The sequence below is a fragment of the Drosophila navojoa genome, chromosome 2, assembly GCF_054131105.1.
Source record: "Drosophila navojoa isolate 15081-1374.11 chromosome 2, UAZ_NAV_1.0, whole genome shotgun sequence".
NCBI lineage: Eukaryota > Metazoa > Arthropoda > Insecta > Diptera > Drosophilidae > Drosophila > Drosophila navojoa.
Genome location: NC_142890.1, coordinates 7128364 through 7145069, shown reverse-complemented (window position 1 = coordinate 7145069; position 16706 = coordinate 7128364). Strand labels below are relative to the sequence as shown.

At 37.6% G+C, this 16706-nt stretch overlaps 2 protein-coding genes and 2 long non-coding RNA genes across 5 annotated transcripts in view; 1 reads left to right on the top strand and 3 right to left on the bottom strand.

Moving 5' to 3' along the window:
* Window positions 1-148: 148 nt before the first annotated feature.
* On the bottom strand, window positions 149-1226 carry B9d1 (B9 domain-containing protein 1). Its single transcript, XM_030384050.2, has 3 exons — window positions 693-1226; window positions 384-635; window positions 149-323 (listed from the first exon to the last, which is right to left on the bottom strand). Exons 1-3 carry the CDS (start codon window positions 1072-1074, stop codon window positions 232-234), a joined length of 726 nt encoding a protein of 241 aa, XP_030239910.1. The 5' UTR covers window positions 1075-1226; the 3' UTR covers window positions 149-231.
* Window positions 1227-3743: 2517 nt separating this feature from the next.
* Window positions 3744-5320, bottom strand: LOC149092089 (uncharacterized). 2 transcript variants are annotated; one of them, XR_016196164.1, is made up of 2 exons: window positions 4036-5320; window positions 3744-3980 (listed from the first exon to the last, which is right to left on the bottom strand). It is a non-coding gene; the product is annotated as an uncharacterized LOC149092089 (long non-coding RNA). The 2 variants fall into 2 exon arrangements; XR_016196163.1 differs by having other exon boundaries at window positions 3744-3958.
* Window positions 5321-6631: 1311 nt separating this feature from the next.
* Window positions 6632-16706, bottom strand: part of LOC115562466 (uncharacterized) — a 38970-nt gene continuing 28895 nt past the window's right edge. The window contains exon 3 of the long non-coding RNA XR_016196157.1: window positions 6632-7774. This is a non-coding gene — a long non-coding RNA (uncharacterized LOC115562466). The remainder of the gene's footprint in view (window positions 7775-16706) is intronic.
* The window catches only part of AdamTS-A (ADAM metallopeptidase with thrombospondin type 1 motif A), a 39287-nt gene continuing 32338 nt past the window's right edge, over window positions 9758-16706 (top strand). Inside the window, exons 1-2 of the mRNA XM_089256128.1 lie at window positions 9758-9884; window positions 9957-10106. Of these exons, the coding sequence (XP_089112254.1) occupies window positions 9840-9884; window positions 9957-10106 (195 nt within the window). The 5' untranslated portion in view covers window positions 9758-9839. The remainder of the gene's footprint in view (window positions 9885-9956; window positions 10107-16706) is intronic.

Here is a 16706-nt window from a genome sequence, read left to right as displayed (position 1 = left end):
AAATTCGTCTCCCCAATTGCTGTAAATTTGTAGCGTCGGATTAGCGACAAACGCGTCATTTCCCTGTCCAAGTCGCCCAAGTCATGGTCAAGTTTAAGGCAAACCAAACCTACCCACCCCAATCGACCAATTAGATTAGGACAAATGCTCTCTTGCCTCACCTTTTATTCACACACACACAAGCATACTTATATCTATTTATGTGGAAGTATACACCTCCATTATCTGGCTTTAAGCGTGCCAATTATAGCCCAGCTTGCGAGCTCCTCTCATTACCGCATGCAGCTGAAACTCTAGAGTGCCATACGACTCCATCGATAGGCCTGAGCATATGGAATAAGTTAGTACTAGGTATATTTATTGCTAAGGTCAGACTTGTTTACCCTTGGACTGCGCACTGTCTAGCAGTATCTTGGGATTCTTTAGCTCCGGCTGGCGTCGCAACAGCCAACTGGTTATATCGCCCAGCATATTGGGACACTTGGGCCTCAGGATTGGCGCTTGACTTAGACTTGAGATGTGCTCGTCGAGCTGCTGATGGCCTCCGAAGATGGGCATATAGACGTGGGCATAGCCCACCAAACTCTCGTTTCCAGTTTGATTCTGTCCAAACACGCTGACCAGGATCTGTGGCCCTGCAAAGAGATTGTGATTAGAGCAACTGCATCTGCCCAGGCCGCCGCGGCACTTACAGCCGAACGGACTGGTGCTCTTGTAGGTGACTTCGATGGGCATGTTGAAGACGATTTTGTCATTAAAGTGCCCAGTTTTATTGGTCGACATCTGGGTGATTCCATACTGCGGACCCGACACCAGCTGCCAGTCCGGCCCAGCGACCAGCTCATAGCGACAGAATATGTAGTCCTTGTCGGGACCCAGTGGAAATGTCGCCGACACTATCTGGCCCGTTACGAACAGAGTGAAAAAGCTGGCAGTAGATTTGACGCCCAATTCATTTGTCGTTTGGGTATTTGTTGGACGCTTGCTTTTTTTGTGTTTTTGTTTGGGCGACACTTTGTTGGTGTTTTTATCGTCCTCGTTGCCCTGGTTACCCGTTTCCTCGTCCTCGTGCATTGCTTGCGACTGTTCAGGGGGTGCGTTGAGCTCAAACTGGTTTGCATAAAACTGAAAGTTTTACAATCAACCGACTGGGCTGTCATTGTTCAGTGTTGAAAAATGCCGCACAGGAATATCCCTTGACTCCTACTGTTCTCAGTTGATCAGAAAGTATTGCATACTTTCAATGTCGATAAATAATTAAATAATATGCACTCAGGAATGTATTAATATTTATTTGTAGTATATTTAGTATATCAACAATTTAATATCGCAATATCAATTTCATTTTAATTTTCAAATTTTTAAATTTTTATTATTGTTTAATATTTTTTAATCGTTCTTACAACTAGTAAAATTATATATTTACTCCATCCTTTAATATATTTTGATATATCTTAAGCATTTTAGTTTTTTTTTTAACATTTATCAATTTTAATATAATTTTATTATATTAAGGTTAGTTTTTTCAAATTATAATTATAAATAATTCAAAGCTTTCTACTTTTTTAATATATACAATTCATACAAAAATCCCGGAAAATATAAAAAAAAAAACACATTTTCAAGTCCACATTTATTTTCGGATATCTTCTAGTCAGCTCAAGCGACTAAAGCTCTCTTACCTGTTTTGTTCCTAAGTTAGCTTTGAGATTTATTTAGCTGTCTCTGGTTGCTACTAATAGATGGGTATTACATAAACATAAACGTGATAGCATATTTAAGTTTTTGATTAATTTACTAAATTAATTTAGTGCTGCATAGTATTTACATTTTTAAGAAACATCATTCCCAGCGATTTCTCGTGGGTCTCTTCCATGACTTCCGCATGGCGCCAGCTGTAAGGCTGGTATATATGTATGTATGTATGTATGTAAGTGTAGTTATTGTAAATGTCATTTAATTTCAGCCGATATTATATGCTGTTGTTCTTGTGTTTCGCCAGACGTCGTTTATCTGCGATCAATTAATAATTTTGTTCATGACAATTTACAAGACTATAATTAATTTCTTTGTGGGGTCCCGGGCGTAGTTTCTAGGCGTCGTCATTGTTCTGCTGGTCTATTCTGACAAAGGTCAATTGTGTTTGATAAATGTGAATTTATTGGTAACTATGTATATAAATTTCATAATGAATGGCGACAGCAATCGCTAAGCGAGTCTTATGCATAAAGCTGAGACTCTATGGTCACTTACAAAATACCCTACAATGAAGAGGTCAAGTGATGGGGTGTATGCATTTGCATTCTTAAGCAATTTGCCATTCAAGTTTTCTACAAGTCGATGGCTAATTACTGCATATCTTTAAGTCCATCAACCTGTTCTTGCGTGCTTGCGGCTGCATGTTTATAAATCATTATGACAATTTGCTTGAGCTACCGTAACTAAAAAGTGCGCCCCCTGCAACTGGGAAATCCCCCCGCGCCTTTGGCATTATGCAAGAAACGAAGAGCTCGGCACGTAATTAAAATGCGCGTCAAATGGCTAAAGTCGATAGTTCAAGGCAACCGAAGGTGTTAACTTGGCTGTCTACGGTTGCCTTAGGCGGAATTCAAAAGCCAAAGAAGGCTGCAGCTGCAGCCAACAGCTGTGCCTATCACAGTCGAGGATCGATGAAGACACCAGCCAAGTGGCAAGTGGAGAGGTGTGTGCTTGTGTGTGTGTGTGTGACGTCTGCCGATCGAGTACCATATGCAATTCTACGGAATAAGACCATACCATAAACAAGAGCTTAGGCTTAAGCAATAAGCCATAAGCCGCTCACATCAGCCGCTGCCTCTGCCCGGTCTGCGCGTCTGCAATTGGAGAGCCGCTTTGCCATGGCAGTTGCCAACCCGTGCTGCTGACTCGACATATTTATAGATACATATATATATATGTATGTATATGTATATATAAAATATATTTTACATATATGCATGTAAATAAGTATGTAAGAAATTTGGAGCTCAAGTTGTGCATTATGCCAATTGTTGTTATGCATTTCGGTTAGCTCTTTTATTTCTAATATGCTGTGGCATTTAATGCATATTCATTATTTTCATATATGCACGCAAACACATACATATGTGTGTGCATTCAATTTCGTTTTGCGAAATCAATGAGCCAAGAAATTAATGAGAACTACAACAGGAGGTGCCTCTTGTATTGTGGCTTAGAGTTTAGCATTTTATATGCATGTCTCACTCGCTTCATTTTCATTGAACAATTCAAAACACAATGTTTCAATTAGCACACACACATACACACACACACGCGCTTGCTGTAAGTTGAGAATCGGCTATACGTATATATACATACATATGTATGTCCACTTATGTCCGAGCTGCAAGCCCAGGTTGTATTTTCATAGTCAAATATAAAAGTGTTACGACTTTTTCAGCGCTTCTTGAGCAATAAATTGTTGCCCTGCGATCAACGCCTATCAAATTTGTATGCCCATGCAGCATCATTCATCGATTAGTTGTCCAATATCTTTCTGCAGTCGACGGGCAGTTCAAAGCACTGAAACCTTGGGGCCTCTGCAGGAAATAGTTCTCCATTGTTCTCTATTTAATTCAATTTTTATGATGCTACTTTTCAGCAAGCACTCAAATTTAACGAGAGACAGCGGTACTTCTCATCATAATTCGCTGGTTTTCTATACGCCATGCGCCCCACATCGATGGAATAGTTTAGTAAGTACATTATTTTAATGCGAAACTTGTGTTACTTGTGGGATAAGCTTTAATTTGGAGAACTGTTTCATTGAGCCTAATTAAATCATCAATGGATCTGTATGTATGTATATCATTGTATAATATTGTATAGCCAAGTCGACTCCTCAAGTGTTCTATTTGAAGTCTTTGCCATCTTGATATTTGCCCATCATAGTGTAGCTCTCCATACGCTTTCACTCTTTCTGTATAGGAATAGATACATGTCTGCATATATATGGTCATATACATATATGTATATATAGTCTATATGTATACATACATTAGTTTATATTTGCCCATTGCGTGGGCGTTTCGTCTCAGGGTCAACGCACATCGCCATCTGGAAATGATTCTATATAGTCTGTCTGCCGTCGTACGCGTGCAATGAAAACTTTAAATGTACATATGTGGACGTAGTTGAATGGATGATGTATGCCATACACTTAAGTAAAATGTATCTTTGAAATACAAAACACAACACAACAAAAACAGAAAGAAAGAGAGAAAATAAAAAAAGAAAAAGATCGCCTCGGCCACGCAGCTTGCGCACTAAAATGCTCTTACGCATGTCTTGGGCCGATTCCGAGTTCGATTCCTGCCATTGATTGACAGCGCACGTAATTGAGTTTGATTTTTGCGAATTTTGAGAATTTATACATCACTGTGCTACATCTTCGCATGGCGCATGGCGAGGGGGCGCCGAATGTCAAAAAGGTTTGTGTTTAGTTAGCCCAAATATTTGATTTGATTGAGCAGCTGTCAGCCGAACTTTCAAAACCTGAGCTCATATAAAAATAGTTTGCTTTAAATGGCCTCCATAGCTCACAGCTCTTTCAGCTGGCAGTTGCTGGCTCTCGTCTCCCTCGCCTCGCCTCGCCTCGACAGTTCATTTAAGTTTTCGTAAGCTTTCCATCATTCAATCAGGATCAATATTTCTTAATCAAACTGGCAAAAGAAAAAAAAAAATCGAGCAAAAGTAAATGATAGAGAAATATAAAGAAATACACAAAAACGAGCAAAAATCGCATCGAATAATATAAACATAGCAACGCACGCACGCATCACACACGCTGGCACAGCCCCGGCATGTCTAAGAGTTGGCGATTATTGCTGAGCTCGGGGATGTGTGTATAAACAGACGCCGTGTCTGACAGGCCGGCGTGTATGTGGATCTTCAAATACGTCTATATTTGGCCATACGCCGCCGATTGAGACGGCCCGATGCGGACTAGGTGGTGATCGCCCAAGCGGCGCGTGCCATCAAATTGCATCTGCAGATAGTTCTGAGATAGCTCGCGCACAGCATCTTTGGCTAGCATCACTGATTTTGCCATTCTAATGCTAAAAAAAGCAACTTTATGTCTGCGCGTGCTGCCGGCCGCTCCAAATGATCCAAATGCGTTAATTACTAAGACCAGCTACGAGCAGCACCACCGCACACTACTACATTGAGACAACGACTCGCGCCACTGTGGTTGGCATCAGTTCATTCTCCGTTAGAAACTTTGCTTCGTTCGCCTCAAGTGCGTTTGATCACTAACAGCTGCGCCACCAATGATACTTGTCCCAGGCTGGGGGACTATTCGACTATTCTATGCACTCTGACAGGGTGACTAAAATATATTTGTATATATATTTTTGTTTAGTTCAAGATTCAATGTAATAATACGAATAAAATCTATTTGTTAAAGGCAAATTTAATATTAATTTTTGGCTATATTCTACTTGGGTTTTATGGAACTTTTAGATTTACTTCTGTTAAAAATGTTTGCTTATCAGTCATTGTTATTTAGTATTAATTTATTTATATTGATGTTCATTTATTATTAACTTTCATCTATATTCTAAGTAGCTTTAATGGAATACTAATGAAAATATTTTTAATAAATTAATATTTAATTTTCTTCGATTAGCAAATACCCTGTATAATGATCATTAGCTATTAGTGAAAATTATACAAACCTGTAGATCAACTATGATAGAAATTTTAAAATACTTGATAGTTATCTATTTTTTAAAATATTTAAAATAAATAAGAATTTAAATAAAATTCAAATATATTTAAACCTTATTCATTATCATCATATGATTATTGCTCCCAGCAGAATATACTTATCTTTTGGCTAAAAAACTTACGTGAAATTCGATTGTAAAGAGTATTTAAAGATGAAATTTCTAATGATATTTTGTAATATGCTATGAATTGGGATGAAATGGAAGTATAAAATAAAACAGAAACTGAACCAGCAATGGTTTATGTTTTTGATTTCGTTTTCATTTCCGACTTGTAATTCACGTTGCACTGTTGTTAATTACACAACATATGTTGCATATATAGATATATGTATATGCTTAGACCTGATCTGGCTGCAGCTATGGGTCGTACTCTCCCTGCTCTCTGCTTTTCAATTAGCTGCTTGAGCTGTGCCAAAAATGTTTTTCAAAAAGAAAAAGCAATTATTTTTATGAATGCATGGCAAGAGTTTTTTTTTTATTTTTTGCGAAATGGATTTTAAATTTTCAACTATATTTTAATATAGCTAACGAGTGCTCGTCTTTTAATTGATTAATTCTTCGGCTGTTGCGTTTGATTAAAGAAAATATTTCTATATGCAAAGAGGTCAATTGCTTCATATGGTAATTTGGCATAGACACTATGTATGAAGCGCTGCAGAACTTTTTAGTTTAAGTATGATGTAGACCTTGAGAGGCCCGCCTGTGCTGCTGGCATATGTGACTATATATTATAAGTAGTATATATATAGAGAAACGTCTGCACTTACAGCTTGTCACTAACTGTTCACAAGAATAGCTCTACGCAGAAGCCAGTTCAGGTTAAATATGAAGACCAGTTCAAATAAATATTTTAATAATAATGAAATAAATCAAAACATTTTATTAATAATGGTAATCTTTTAATTAACAATAGTAGGAACTGCAGATTAAGTTTCAGAATGTCTTTGTTGTTGCCATATGCATAATCAATGTTTGTAGAGAATCTCGATTAGATTCGTTTGCTGTTCGGATGCATTGTGTGCTTAAACCTTTATATTAAATTATATGACTTTTTAATAGAGCTATAAGATAGTAAATAGTAGTAGAACTCTTACGAAAACTTCCTGCATGTGCGGCCAATTTAACAGTGCTGTCTATGTAATATAAAGATAAGTGTAACAGTATAATAATATTGGTCCAGCGAAACAAAAAGTGCAGTCATGTAGGGTATGCCCGACTAGATAATACCTTAAACTAAACACCTCACTCATTTTAGTAAATAAGAAATTTAAGCGATGGAAACATATGCCATATAACAACTATATATAAAATATCTACTAAAATAGTTTATGTATTGTTCTCTTATGCATTTGATTTGCTTAAGCCTTATTATGTATCAGACCCACGTTGGGTATGATAAGATCGACTTACCGAATGGATCAACTGTGCATTAGACGGGATGCAGATAAGAAATAATTAGAGGAATGTCAGGGGAATGTTGTTAGTAAGGTTCGGTACTAATTTAGTTACATTTTAGAGTTCAACGGGAAGAGTCGTGTTGCATAGCTAAATTTACAATGACTTGATGAGTTAGGCTCGATAATTTGCGAGATTAAAGCAACATTCAAAATCTTAAATTGCGATAGAAATCGGTTAGGTTCCAGCTTAAAAAAGCTCTTTTATGGGTTAAGGGTATGAAAGATAAAAGGTTATCCAAAACTAAAGAGACGCTTGATTTCGAAAACTTCATCCAAAGCTGCGATCGAGCTTAAAGTGTTAAGAGAAAGCTCGATTCACATGATCGCTCAACTCAATGAAAGAGAATTAAAGCTCTCTTGGCTTTGCCTCAATTCGAATATTTTAATGCGCGTGTTGGGTTACGTATGAAACGCTCTCTTAAATTCAAATAACGTGGGTTTTGTTAGCTTCTGGGCCGGCACGGCCTTTTAAACGCCTGGTAAACGCCGTTGTACTCAGATGGCTCTACAGATGCTGCGATACTATCAGATTGAGGCTGATCTCAGCTGTGGATAAAGAAGTACATGTATTAGTTTTTAATTCAGTGATCTTATCAGACTTTTGCTTCACTCACCCATTGATATTGATATGCAAGAAAAGAATTGGTGACCTGAACGAAACGTCAAATCGACCCTTCTAATCATAATTCTGCGCACTGAACATTTTTACTTGATTTAAAAATAAAGAAATATGTACAAGCAAGCTCCCGCCAAAACAGATCAAACTAATATTTCACGCTCACTTCTCTTCAGTCGCGCTCTTCGTCTCAGATTCGCGCTTTGCGAGAGTGTAAGCATACACGTGTGTGTGTGTGTGTGAGTGTGTATGTGAGATCGGTGCTCGGCGTGTGCTTCAAGTGCTGAAACTCATGAACGAAAATATTGCGCTTGATAGTCGGGGAATCGAACTCGAAAGAGCGACAACGCGTTTTAAATTTTGTTTTTTCTTTTAAATGTTCGTTTTTTGTTGTTTCTCGTCATTTTTCTCGTCGTTTATTTTGCGCGCGCAACGACTCGGCTAGTTCGGAAATCCTGACAGCTTCCATCTGCAATAATCAATAATGTTCGGCTACGCGACGTGACAATTAATGCTACTAACGGTAATAATAATGATCCTAACAGCATGGATATGTCTCTGCAAATTATGCTTGCTGCACGCATGTGTATGTGAGTGCCTGTGTGTGTGTGTGCGAGCGTGCGTGTGTGTGTGTGTGCGAACTTGTATGCAAATGAAATGGTCAACTTTGAGTCGGTCATAACCTTCTCTAGATGCGATGATAAGAAAAAGTTAAAATAAACAAAAATGCCAAAAAAAAATTCAATTATATAAAACAAAAAGTTTTATAATAAAAAAAAAATGCAAAAGTTGTTAAAAGTTAAGTCGAGTGTGCAACGAAATAAACACGCGAAATGCATAAAAGTCTCTAGACACACACATATGACACGAATATTAAATGTTATTCTGTGAATTAAAACATATTACTTTGGCATTCAACTTGATGCTAAAAAGTGTACAACGAATTATTGTGCTTACTGTATCTAAACGTTTACTTATGTATCTGTGGTACGCAAAGAATTAAACTAAAACACTGGATGCGACAGCTTAGCCATAATTATACATGAATACGCATGTATCCAGACGCACATGCATATATCCGTATAAACACATACATATGCATATATCTCTGCATACATACGTCACCTTAGCTTTATCACTGTTTGCTTATGATTCCAAGTAGCTATCTCTTGCTAAACTTTTCAAATCTTTCTTTCACCATAATTCTTTTATGATAAAACTACTATGAAATTACAATCAGCTGCCGGCAACAGCAGCAGCAGCAGCAGCAGCAGCAGCAATAATCTAAAAGCATAATTTTGATACTCGTTCATGAAGTCAAATTGGTTTCTGTGCATTGTTCGTCTGTCTGTATAAGGGCAAAGCATTTCAGATTTGGTATACTCTAATTCAAATCATGTAAAAATGTAGCTGTTAACTGTATTTTGCACAATTTTAGACTTTAAATTATAATCATAAACAGATTGGCTATCCACTATATAAATGCCCTTAGAGGGCATGGCAGATCTGAATCAGAGTTTGATTAAATATGCTATATCTATGCCTAATTATACAGATAAATCTATAGAGGAAAATAAAATATTTCTCTACAGATAACAGTATTTGAACCGTGAACGAGTATCATGTAGTCGGTAGCGATCGACTCTAAAGTTCTTACTTGTTTTGTCTATCAATTGTTGGTTTATTCTGCGTGCGGCAACAGCAGCAGCAGCAGCAGGGGCAGAGGCAGAGGCAGCGGGCACGGCACCATCGAATTTCAATTAACAAAATAAGCAAAGCACCAAAAATATCAACATAATAGAAACATAATTAGCTATTAGCCCCGTACCGAGCCCGAGTATACAGCAGCGCCGCAGCGTAGTCGACCGAGCCACGTTCGCTGCTCACAAAATTCGGCCACAAATTCGCACATTGTTGCACGTGCTCCGCTGGCGGTTGATTGACGACTGACAGCTTCAGTAGTTGAAGCAGCTCTACGGCCAGCGACAGCCCGCCATGCGGACGGAGTCGGCAATGGAGGCAGCAGAGGGCCATCAGCTGCTGCGCACAGACGACGTGGATGCCACATCTCAGCCAAAGATCGACGCTGCGTCCAGACTATGCCCCGAGCACACAGAGACCCCCGCATTGCGATCGGACCGCACAGGCGCTGATATCGATGCGGACGACAGTGTCCTGCGATACTCACTCAAAGGCAGTCCGCCGGAGCTCTACTCGCCCAAGAAGGAATTCATCTACACGCACGCGCTCGTCGAGAAACAGGTAAATACCGATCCAACATAGAGGCGCGCCTAGCCCTTTGCATTGCATACAGTATATCGGCCTTTTCTTTTATATCTCTTCTTTATTGTTGTTGTTATTATTTTTTGTTTTTTTGGCTGCCCTCTCAAAGCCCAACTTAATTTATTGCTTCGATTTCGCATCGATTTGTCGAGTTCTTTCATTTCTTCTATATAAATTCAGTTGATTTGTCGCTATTTTTTGTCTGCTTCGCTCTTTTTTGTTTTGCCTTTTTTCGCTTTATTTTATTTCTTTTTGTATTTACTTTTTTTTTCATTTTAAGCAAAGCTCAAAGAGACAAAGAAAGCGTCGTCGCTATGACCATCGCATTTGAATACACACGCTTCGCTACACAGACAGTGAATAAAAAATAAAATAAATAAATGAAAAGAAAATAAAATTAAAAAATAAAACCAAAAATTTCAATTTCGCCCAGTTAAATTGTATAAAATTGTACAAAAGTATTGGATAAATAGAGAGATATCGCCAGCACCCCCTAGGGTATCACAAGAGTCCCCAGAGCTGGCAGGGAAAACCATGCTTAGAATTTAATCAATGCTTACACAATGAACATTACATGTAAGCAATATGCTCGACATACCCTATCGCAAATTAAATATGTACCCCAGGGTATCATGCAATCACCATAGGCATTAGATTTAAACAATTTGAGGAGTATGCTCGACTCGGGCATACCCTATTTGAATATGCTTTGATTAGGGCTCGATCTTCGTACTGCAAAATAAATAGTTTCTATTTGAGTTAAGTTTATTTAACTTTCAAGTCGAGCACCGCTCACATCTCCACTGACTCACTAACTGTTCGTGACGTTAGACACACGGCCTATGTACAAGAACCGTTCTATTTATGTATGTACAGTGAGATTAATGTATGTGTGCTTATGTTGAGATTGACCGATAAAAGTCTGCGCAATTTTTCCTTTGGGTACTTTAGAGACAGGTGCTTCCGTTGTCAAATTGTTTTCTCTTTTTTTTTTTTTTTTATTTTTGGTTTTATATACAATGTTTGACGATCCAACTAAAGCCAACATGCGCAGAAACAGCAGATGAATATGTCTTTTCTTTTTGTTCTTTGAGTTTTATAGCCCGACAATAAAACAATTGCCTGTTTAGTTAATAATTTTATGGAAATATGAACTATGACTGTGATATTTTGTTTTGTTTTGATAATAATTTACTCATGCGACTATGCGGGCGAAATGAGTACACTTTGGGGAGCATATCTAGATCATATTACTTATCATGAAAGATAATTGGATATCACAATATTGGCATGGCATGAATGAGATTTTCTGCAGCAGCTGCAGCTTCGACAGCTTCGAGTCTCTGAAATGAATGTGCAGCACATATTTCTGAGCGATTTTAGATGAATCTGCAGAAAACACGACCTGTATGCTAATTGCGAGTAATTTCGCTTTTCGCGAACTATCTCTGAGGTGTGAGAATTAGCTAGATCAATCTGCTTGGGCGACGGAACGTGACAGTTGTATTTGCCCATGTTAACAGAACGGAAAACTTCATTTGACATCCACTATAACTGCCGCTATTAGGCATTAGCCATTAGCATTTGATCTGCGTTCTCGACAGCTTTGGACGAGGATAGACGATGGATGTAACTGCTAAAAGGCGAGGTGTTGAAATTTCAAAAACAACACGAACCTGTAGTTGTATGTGTATGTAAATGGAATTCATAAATAATGTTGGTTGCGTATTAGGAAGTCGTTACGGCTGTCTGATCCGACTCATGTTTAATACTATTTATAGACTCACACACACACACACATACATACGAGTACTGAGTAAAAATGCTGATAACCACAAATTGTACTAATCGTGCCTTTTCGAACTATTTCAATTCCGATGAAATATCATTTGGTTTCTTAGCTTATAACAAATAGAAATTTATTTTTATATTATTCTGGTTGGTTTTGTGTTGAGTTTTTCTTAAAAATAAATTGTGTCATTTATTGTGTGGCGCCATGAGCTCGAAACACTTGCTGTAAGAGTCTCGATGCTGGCGCGCTCTAATTTGTATTCGAATACAATAATATTCACATACTGTTTAGAATTTGAATATGCATGTAGTATGTAGTATTTCGGTCGTACGACGCGTTGCTCGTGTTTCTCAGCATTTTGCTTATTTTTTCATTATTTATTTTGTCTACTTTAAATAAATACGAGTATAAAGAAAATTTCAGTTCGTTGACATCAAAAAAATGAGGCGGGGAAACAACAAAAACAAAAATTTAAAAATAAAAATAAATAAAGTAAAAACAAACTTTAAGAAATTGAACATTTGTCTGTCAGCCTAAATGTAAAAAGAGACCCGAGACAAGAGACCGACTAGTAGAGACCCTAAAGCCAGCTTAGAGCTGAAAATTCGAATAAAACCTATTATAACTAATGTATAGGATTACATCACTTTCTTATCTCGATCTAAAAATGTTATTAATAATGATTATGTTGGGAATACCTTATATACCTTGTTTAGTTACATGCAGTGAATATAGGGTATATGAGACTGCTTCAGACTCAAGCTGCATCATTAAAATGTGTCATATATTGTACTTGTAAATATTCCAAATCTGAGCTCAACTTAAAATATGATGCAGGAAGCGAAAGATCTCTGAAATTATTCTGGTCACCTCTTTAATGAACATCTTACCTGTTGTATCCATCAAGTTTATGTACATAATATTTAAATGTTTGAGGGTGTGACCAGAGAGCCCTTTGTAACAACAAACAATTTGCCAGCAGTATAAAGCTTCCATAAAAAAAGAAAAAAATAAACGGGTAAGTGATTTCAACTGAGAAAAAAAGGCTTAAAAATGCTCGTAAATTCAAGTGTTTTTGCTGCTTTTTTTTTGCTGGGGCGTGACTTTAGGGTGTTGTTCACAGTTTTTGCTGTAGTTGTGGGTTCAGAATTTTGAATTTTCGGTATTATTATGAACAATGTTTACGTGCTCTGCAAGCCGATGAAAAAAACAAAACAATATATTGTACCAGCCCACGATCGTTTCTAAAAAATAGTACAATAAAATAAAAAGGCAACAAAAAAAAAAAAAAAACAAAATACAACATAAAAAAAAACAGATAAATTCTCAAACAATTCCATGTTCAAAAAAACTGTCAAAGTAATTAAAAAATTATAATAAACCGAATGTCAGCGAGAATAGCGGCGCGGCAGAGATGTGAGACGACAAGTGTTCGCTGTTGATATTAATTAATTCTTTTTTAATTTATCAGTCAAGATTAATGTTAAACATTTTCAACCTAGTGAGCAGTTGGTCTTTGTATTTTTTTTTGTGCTTGACTTCGTATTTTGCATTTCGCATTCGAGATTTAAGACATTAGATTTAAGACTTCAGTTTTCAGATTGAAGATTTCAGTTTTCAGATCTCAGATTTCGGACTTCGAGTCTCGTTTCATTTCATTATTTTATTATGGATATTTAGCTGGCCATTTTTAGCAAGGCATTAGCATAATTGCTTACCAATGTTCATTCCATTCAAGGCGAAAACACCTTTAATAATTGTGTGTTTAATTTTTTAAAACATTTGTTTAATACCCTATACATATGCATAGGAGGTTATTATTTCCACGAACTCCGAGACTTAACTGTCCATAGATAGAAAACGATTTGTTCTTTTTGCTGGGTATTTGCTAGTCGAGCACTCATTAGCTCAGCATATTTACAAATATTTTATTGCTATTTTTTGTTATTTTTTCGCTTAGCTGTCACAAGTTGTGAATGAATTTTCGGCAAATCGATTTTAGTGTTATTAGGTAGAAACATTTGAATTTTGGTAAATAATAATTTGTTTCACTGATTTGCTGGCTTACATCAAAGCCAGAACCCGCCTATAAAGCTGAAAGATTAGCCAAATCTGGTTTGTTGTCCGTTGGCTCGATGCTTTATTTGGTGTTTAGTCTTTTGTCTCTGTTTTATTTCTCTTTTCCGGCCGCCTCATCTATAATGGCCGAAACCAGAAGAAACGCTCTTAATGATTTTTTATTTATTTGCTGTCGTTACGGCCTTATCTTATGTATTTCTGGCCACATTCCGCCGGAGCGTGTTACATAGCTTTACATAATTTCATTATATTTCACTTTTATGACATTCATTTAATTATTTTATATAAACACCGCTGTCAGCACGCCCAGTGCCGCGTGGTGCCGGTGGTGCCGGTGGCATCATCATCAGAGCTGGATCGTCAGCATGGCCACATGCGAATCAATGGCATTATCGAACCCAAGCACTTTGCTTTGCATATAAAGTGGCGACGCGCCGCAGCAGAGGCTCCAAGGCGCACCGCTCCATCTGTATTCATATGCTAAACCGACTCGGACTCAGATTCGGACTCGGACTGGGACTGCCTGAATTCAGAAGTCAAAGTGGCTTAGCCTGCCCTCATCTCTTTATCTATCTAAAAGCAATATTTCGATGCCTGGCAGCATCAGCGCTTTATCATTGTGTGCGTATGGGTGCAGCAGTTCCATACCGAACCGAACCGCAAGCCGACCTCAGACTCCATAGGAAATGTGAATCAAATAAATAACAAAATATTTAGCCACAAATTCTTTAATAGCTTGGTTCCCAAAAATAAAAAATAAAAGACCTATTTTTATTTTCTTTTATAAAAATATCAAGGAGTCCGCCCTGAGCTGTCGGTGAGTCTTGCTGGTATGTGTGAGGTGGCCTTTGTTTCGATTCCAGAGAATTAGACAAAGTATTGCGGTTTCATGTTGCAGTCTATGTGCGGTCAATGGGGCGTTATTTATACATTTGGTGGCCATGATTTATGAACGAGGATCCATACATAGGGCATGCCCGATCCTGATGCCATCATGCAGCTTCTAAATGTGATCCAATCATCCCGCACATATACATATCTACGTGCAACATTTCAATCGAAGTCTTCTGGGAAGTTCGACTCGTTTTGGCATGCGTAACAGTTATTGATAGTCTTTAGAGTGGCATTTATAATCGCATTAGAGCCCCACACCCTTTGGGATGAAAATCGGCTAAGCCATCCATTTGGCCATTGGCTCTTCGTGGGCCAGACGAGCGACTATAATTTGCATATAAATTCGATTTATAGTCATAATTAAACTGACCAGTTTTATTTATTTGCATTTTCGTTGGCTTAACAGCTCAGCCATGGCTAGAGCGCAAACATTTCCGTGTTTGTTTTCCTTGCCGTTTGCTAAAGGACCACACACCGACACGCATGTTAGTTGTCAGCGGCTTCGATGCTCTAACTTGTCGGGCATATATAGCTATCACCTGATGGACGTTAATTTGCCAAACAAATACGATGTACGTCATTTTTGCCGGCAGCAGCAGTTATACATATTTACTCAAATGGTTCACACTAGCGCTATGAGATTAAGCATACGCCTCGCTGTACATGGCACTACCGACAGCCATATGATAGCGATCGGGTTTGCTGTTATGTCAACTGAACGGCAGACTGCCCCAACGGGGCGATATCAGCCGATGAACCAAATGGGACCATCCCCAATCGATCGACAGCGTCACAGCATCACGGCATCTCTATCAGGCTGAGCAGAGATAAGAGTCAGGGCGTATCTGAGACTTGGCACGTCTGCCAGTTCAGGTTCGGGTTTAACTATTTCCTAAACCACTTTCAAATCGAGATTCTAATCGCGTTTATAATGCGTTTTATTGATCTGCTCTACGATGAGCAGTTAAAAGTCTATGCGAAACTCTGCTAGCCTTATCGATCGCTGAAAAAAGCAATCATCAACAATGCAGTGGCAAGTGTATATACATACATATATATATTTGCTATATCTGTTTGTAGACATACATACAACATATGTCTGCATTGAATGTGCATATATGTAAATATGTTATTAATTCAGGAATTATTCATATTTGCTGGCAGACTTGTGCTATTCAATATTTGGACAAGTGCATGTGCGATCAAGCTATGTTTGCAACTGTGTGTGTGTACAGTTATTCATTTACATATTTTTCAAAATTTGTGTACTTTTTCACAGATATACGTATATATATATGTATATATGTACATATATAAAGTATAAATAAAGTATGCAGAACATTTTTGCACATTTAAAATTCGCATGGTAAGTGCAATTACTTAGTGAGCATGGAATTCTATTTGCGCAAACAGAAAATCGATCGATTTGAAATCTATTTTCAACAAATTCTTTGCCATAAATAATGCTTAAATATATATGCATATAATGGTATATGTGAAGAATTTCAAATGAACATGATATCGAAATGCTCTGATACTAAATGGACTCCAGAGGCGAGTTGATATTAACTTTGTACAGATATATTCAGATTTAACTCCACGAATCGGCTTCCAGTTGAAAGTACTTGAACCCAACAAATATACATACGTACATAGACTTTCATAAACATTATTTGATATGCTAGCTGTGTTCAGGCATTTGTTGCTGGGCACAAGCTCGCAAAAAGAAAAAAAAAACACACACACACAAGAGCAAAAGCTAAACAAAGTCATTGCCTTCAAATACATAACAACAGCAACAACTGAAGAGCGTG

Bases quoted from the DNA above. Each gene is read 5' to 3' on its own strand.
- B9d1 (XM_030384050.2), bottom strand. From the start codon at position 1,074: ATGCACGAGGACGAGGAAACGGGTAACCAGGGCAACGAGGACGATAAA. The intron at 636-692 runs GTAAGTGCCGCG...ATCTCTTTGCAG, and splicing joins GAGCACCAGTCCGTTCGGCT to GGCCACAGATCCTGGTCAGC. The intron at 324-383 runs GTAAACAAGTCT...CCATATGCTCAG, and splicing joins AGACAGTGCGCAGTCCAAGG to GCCTATCGATGGAGTCGTAT.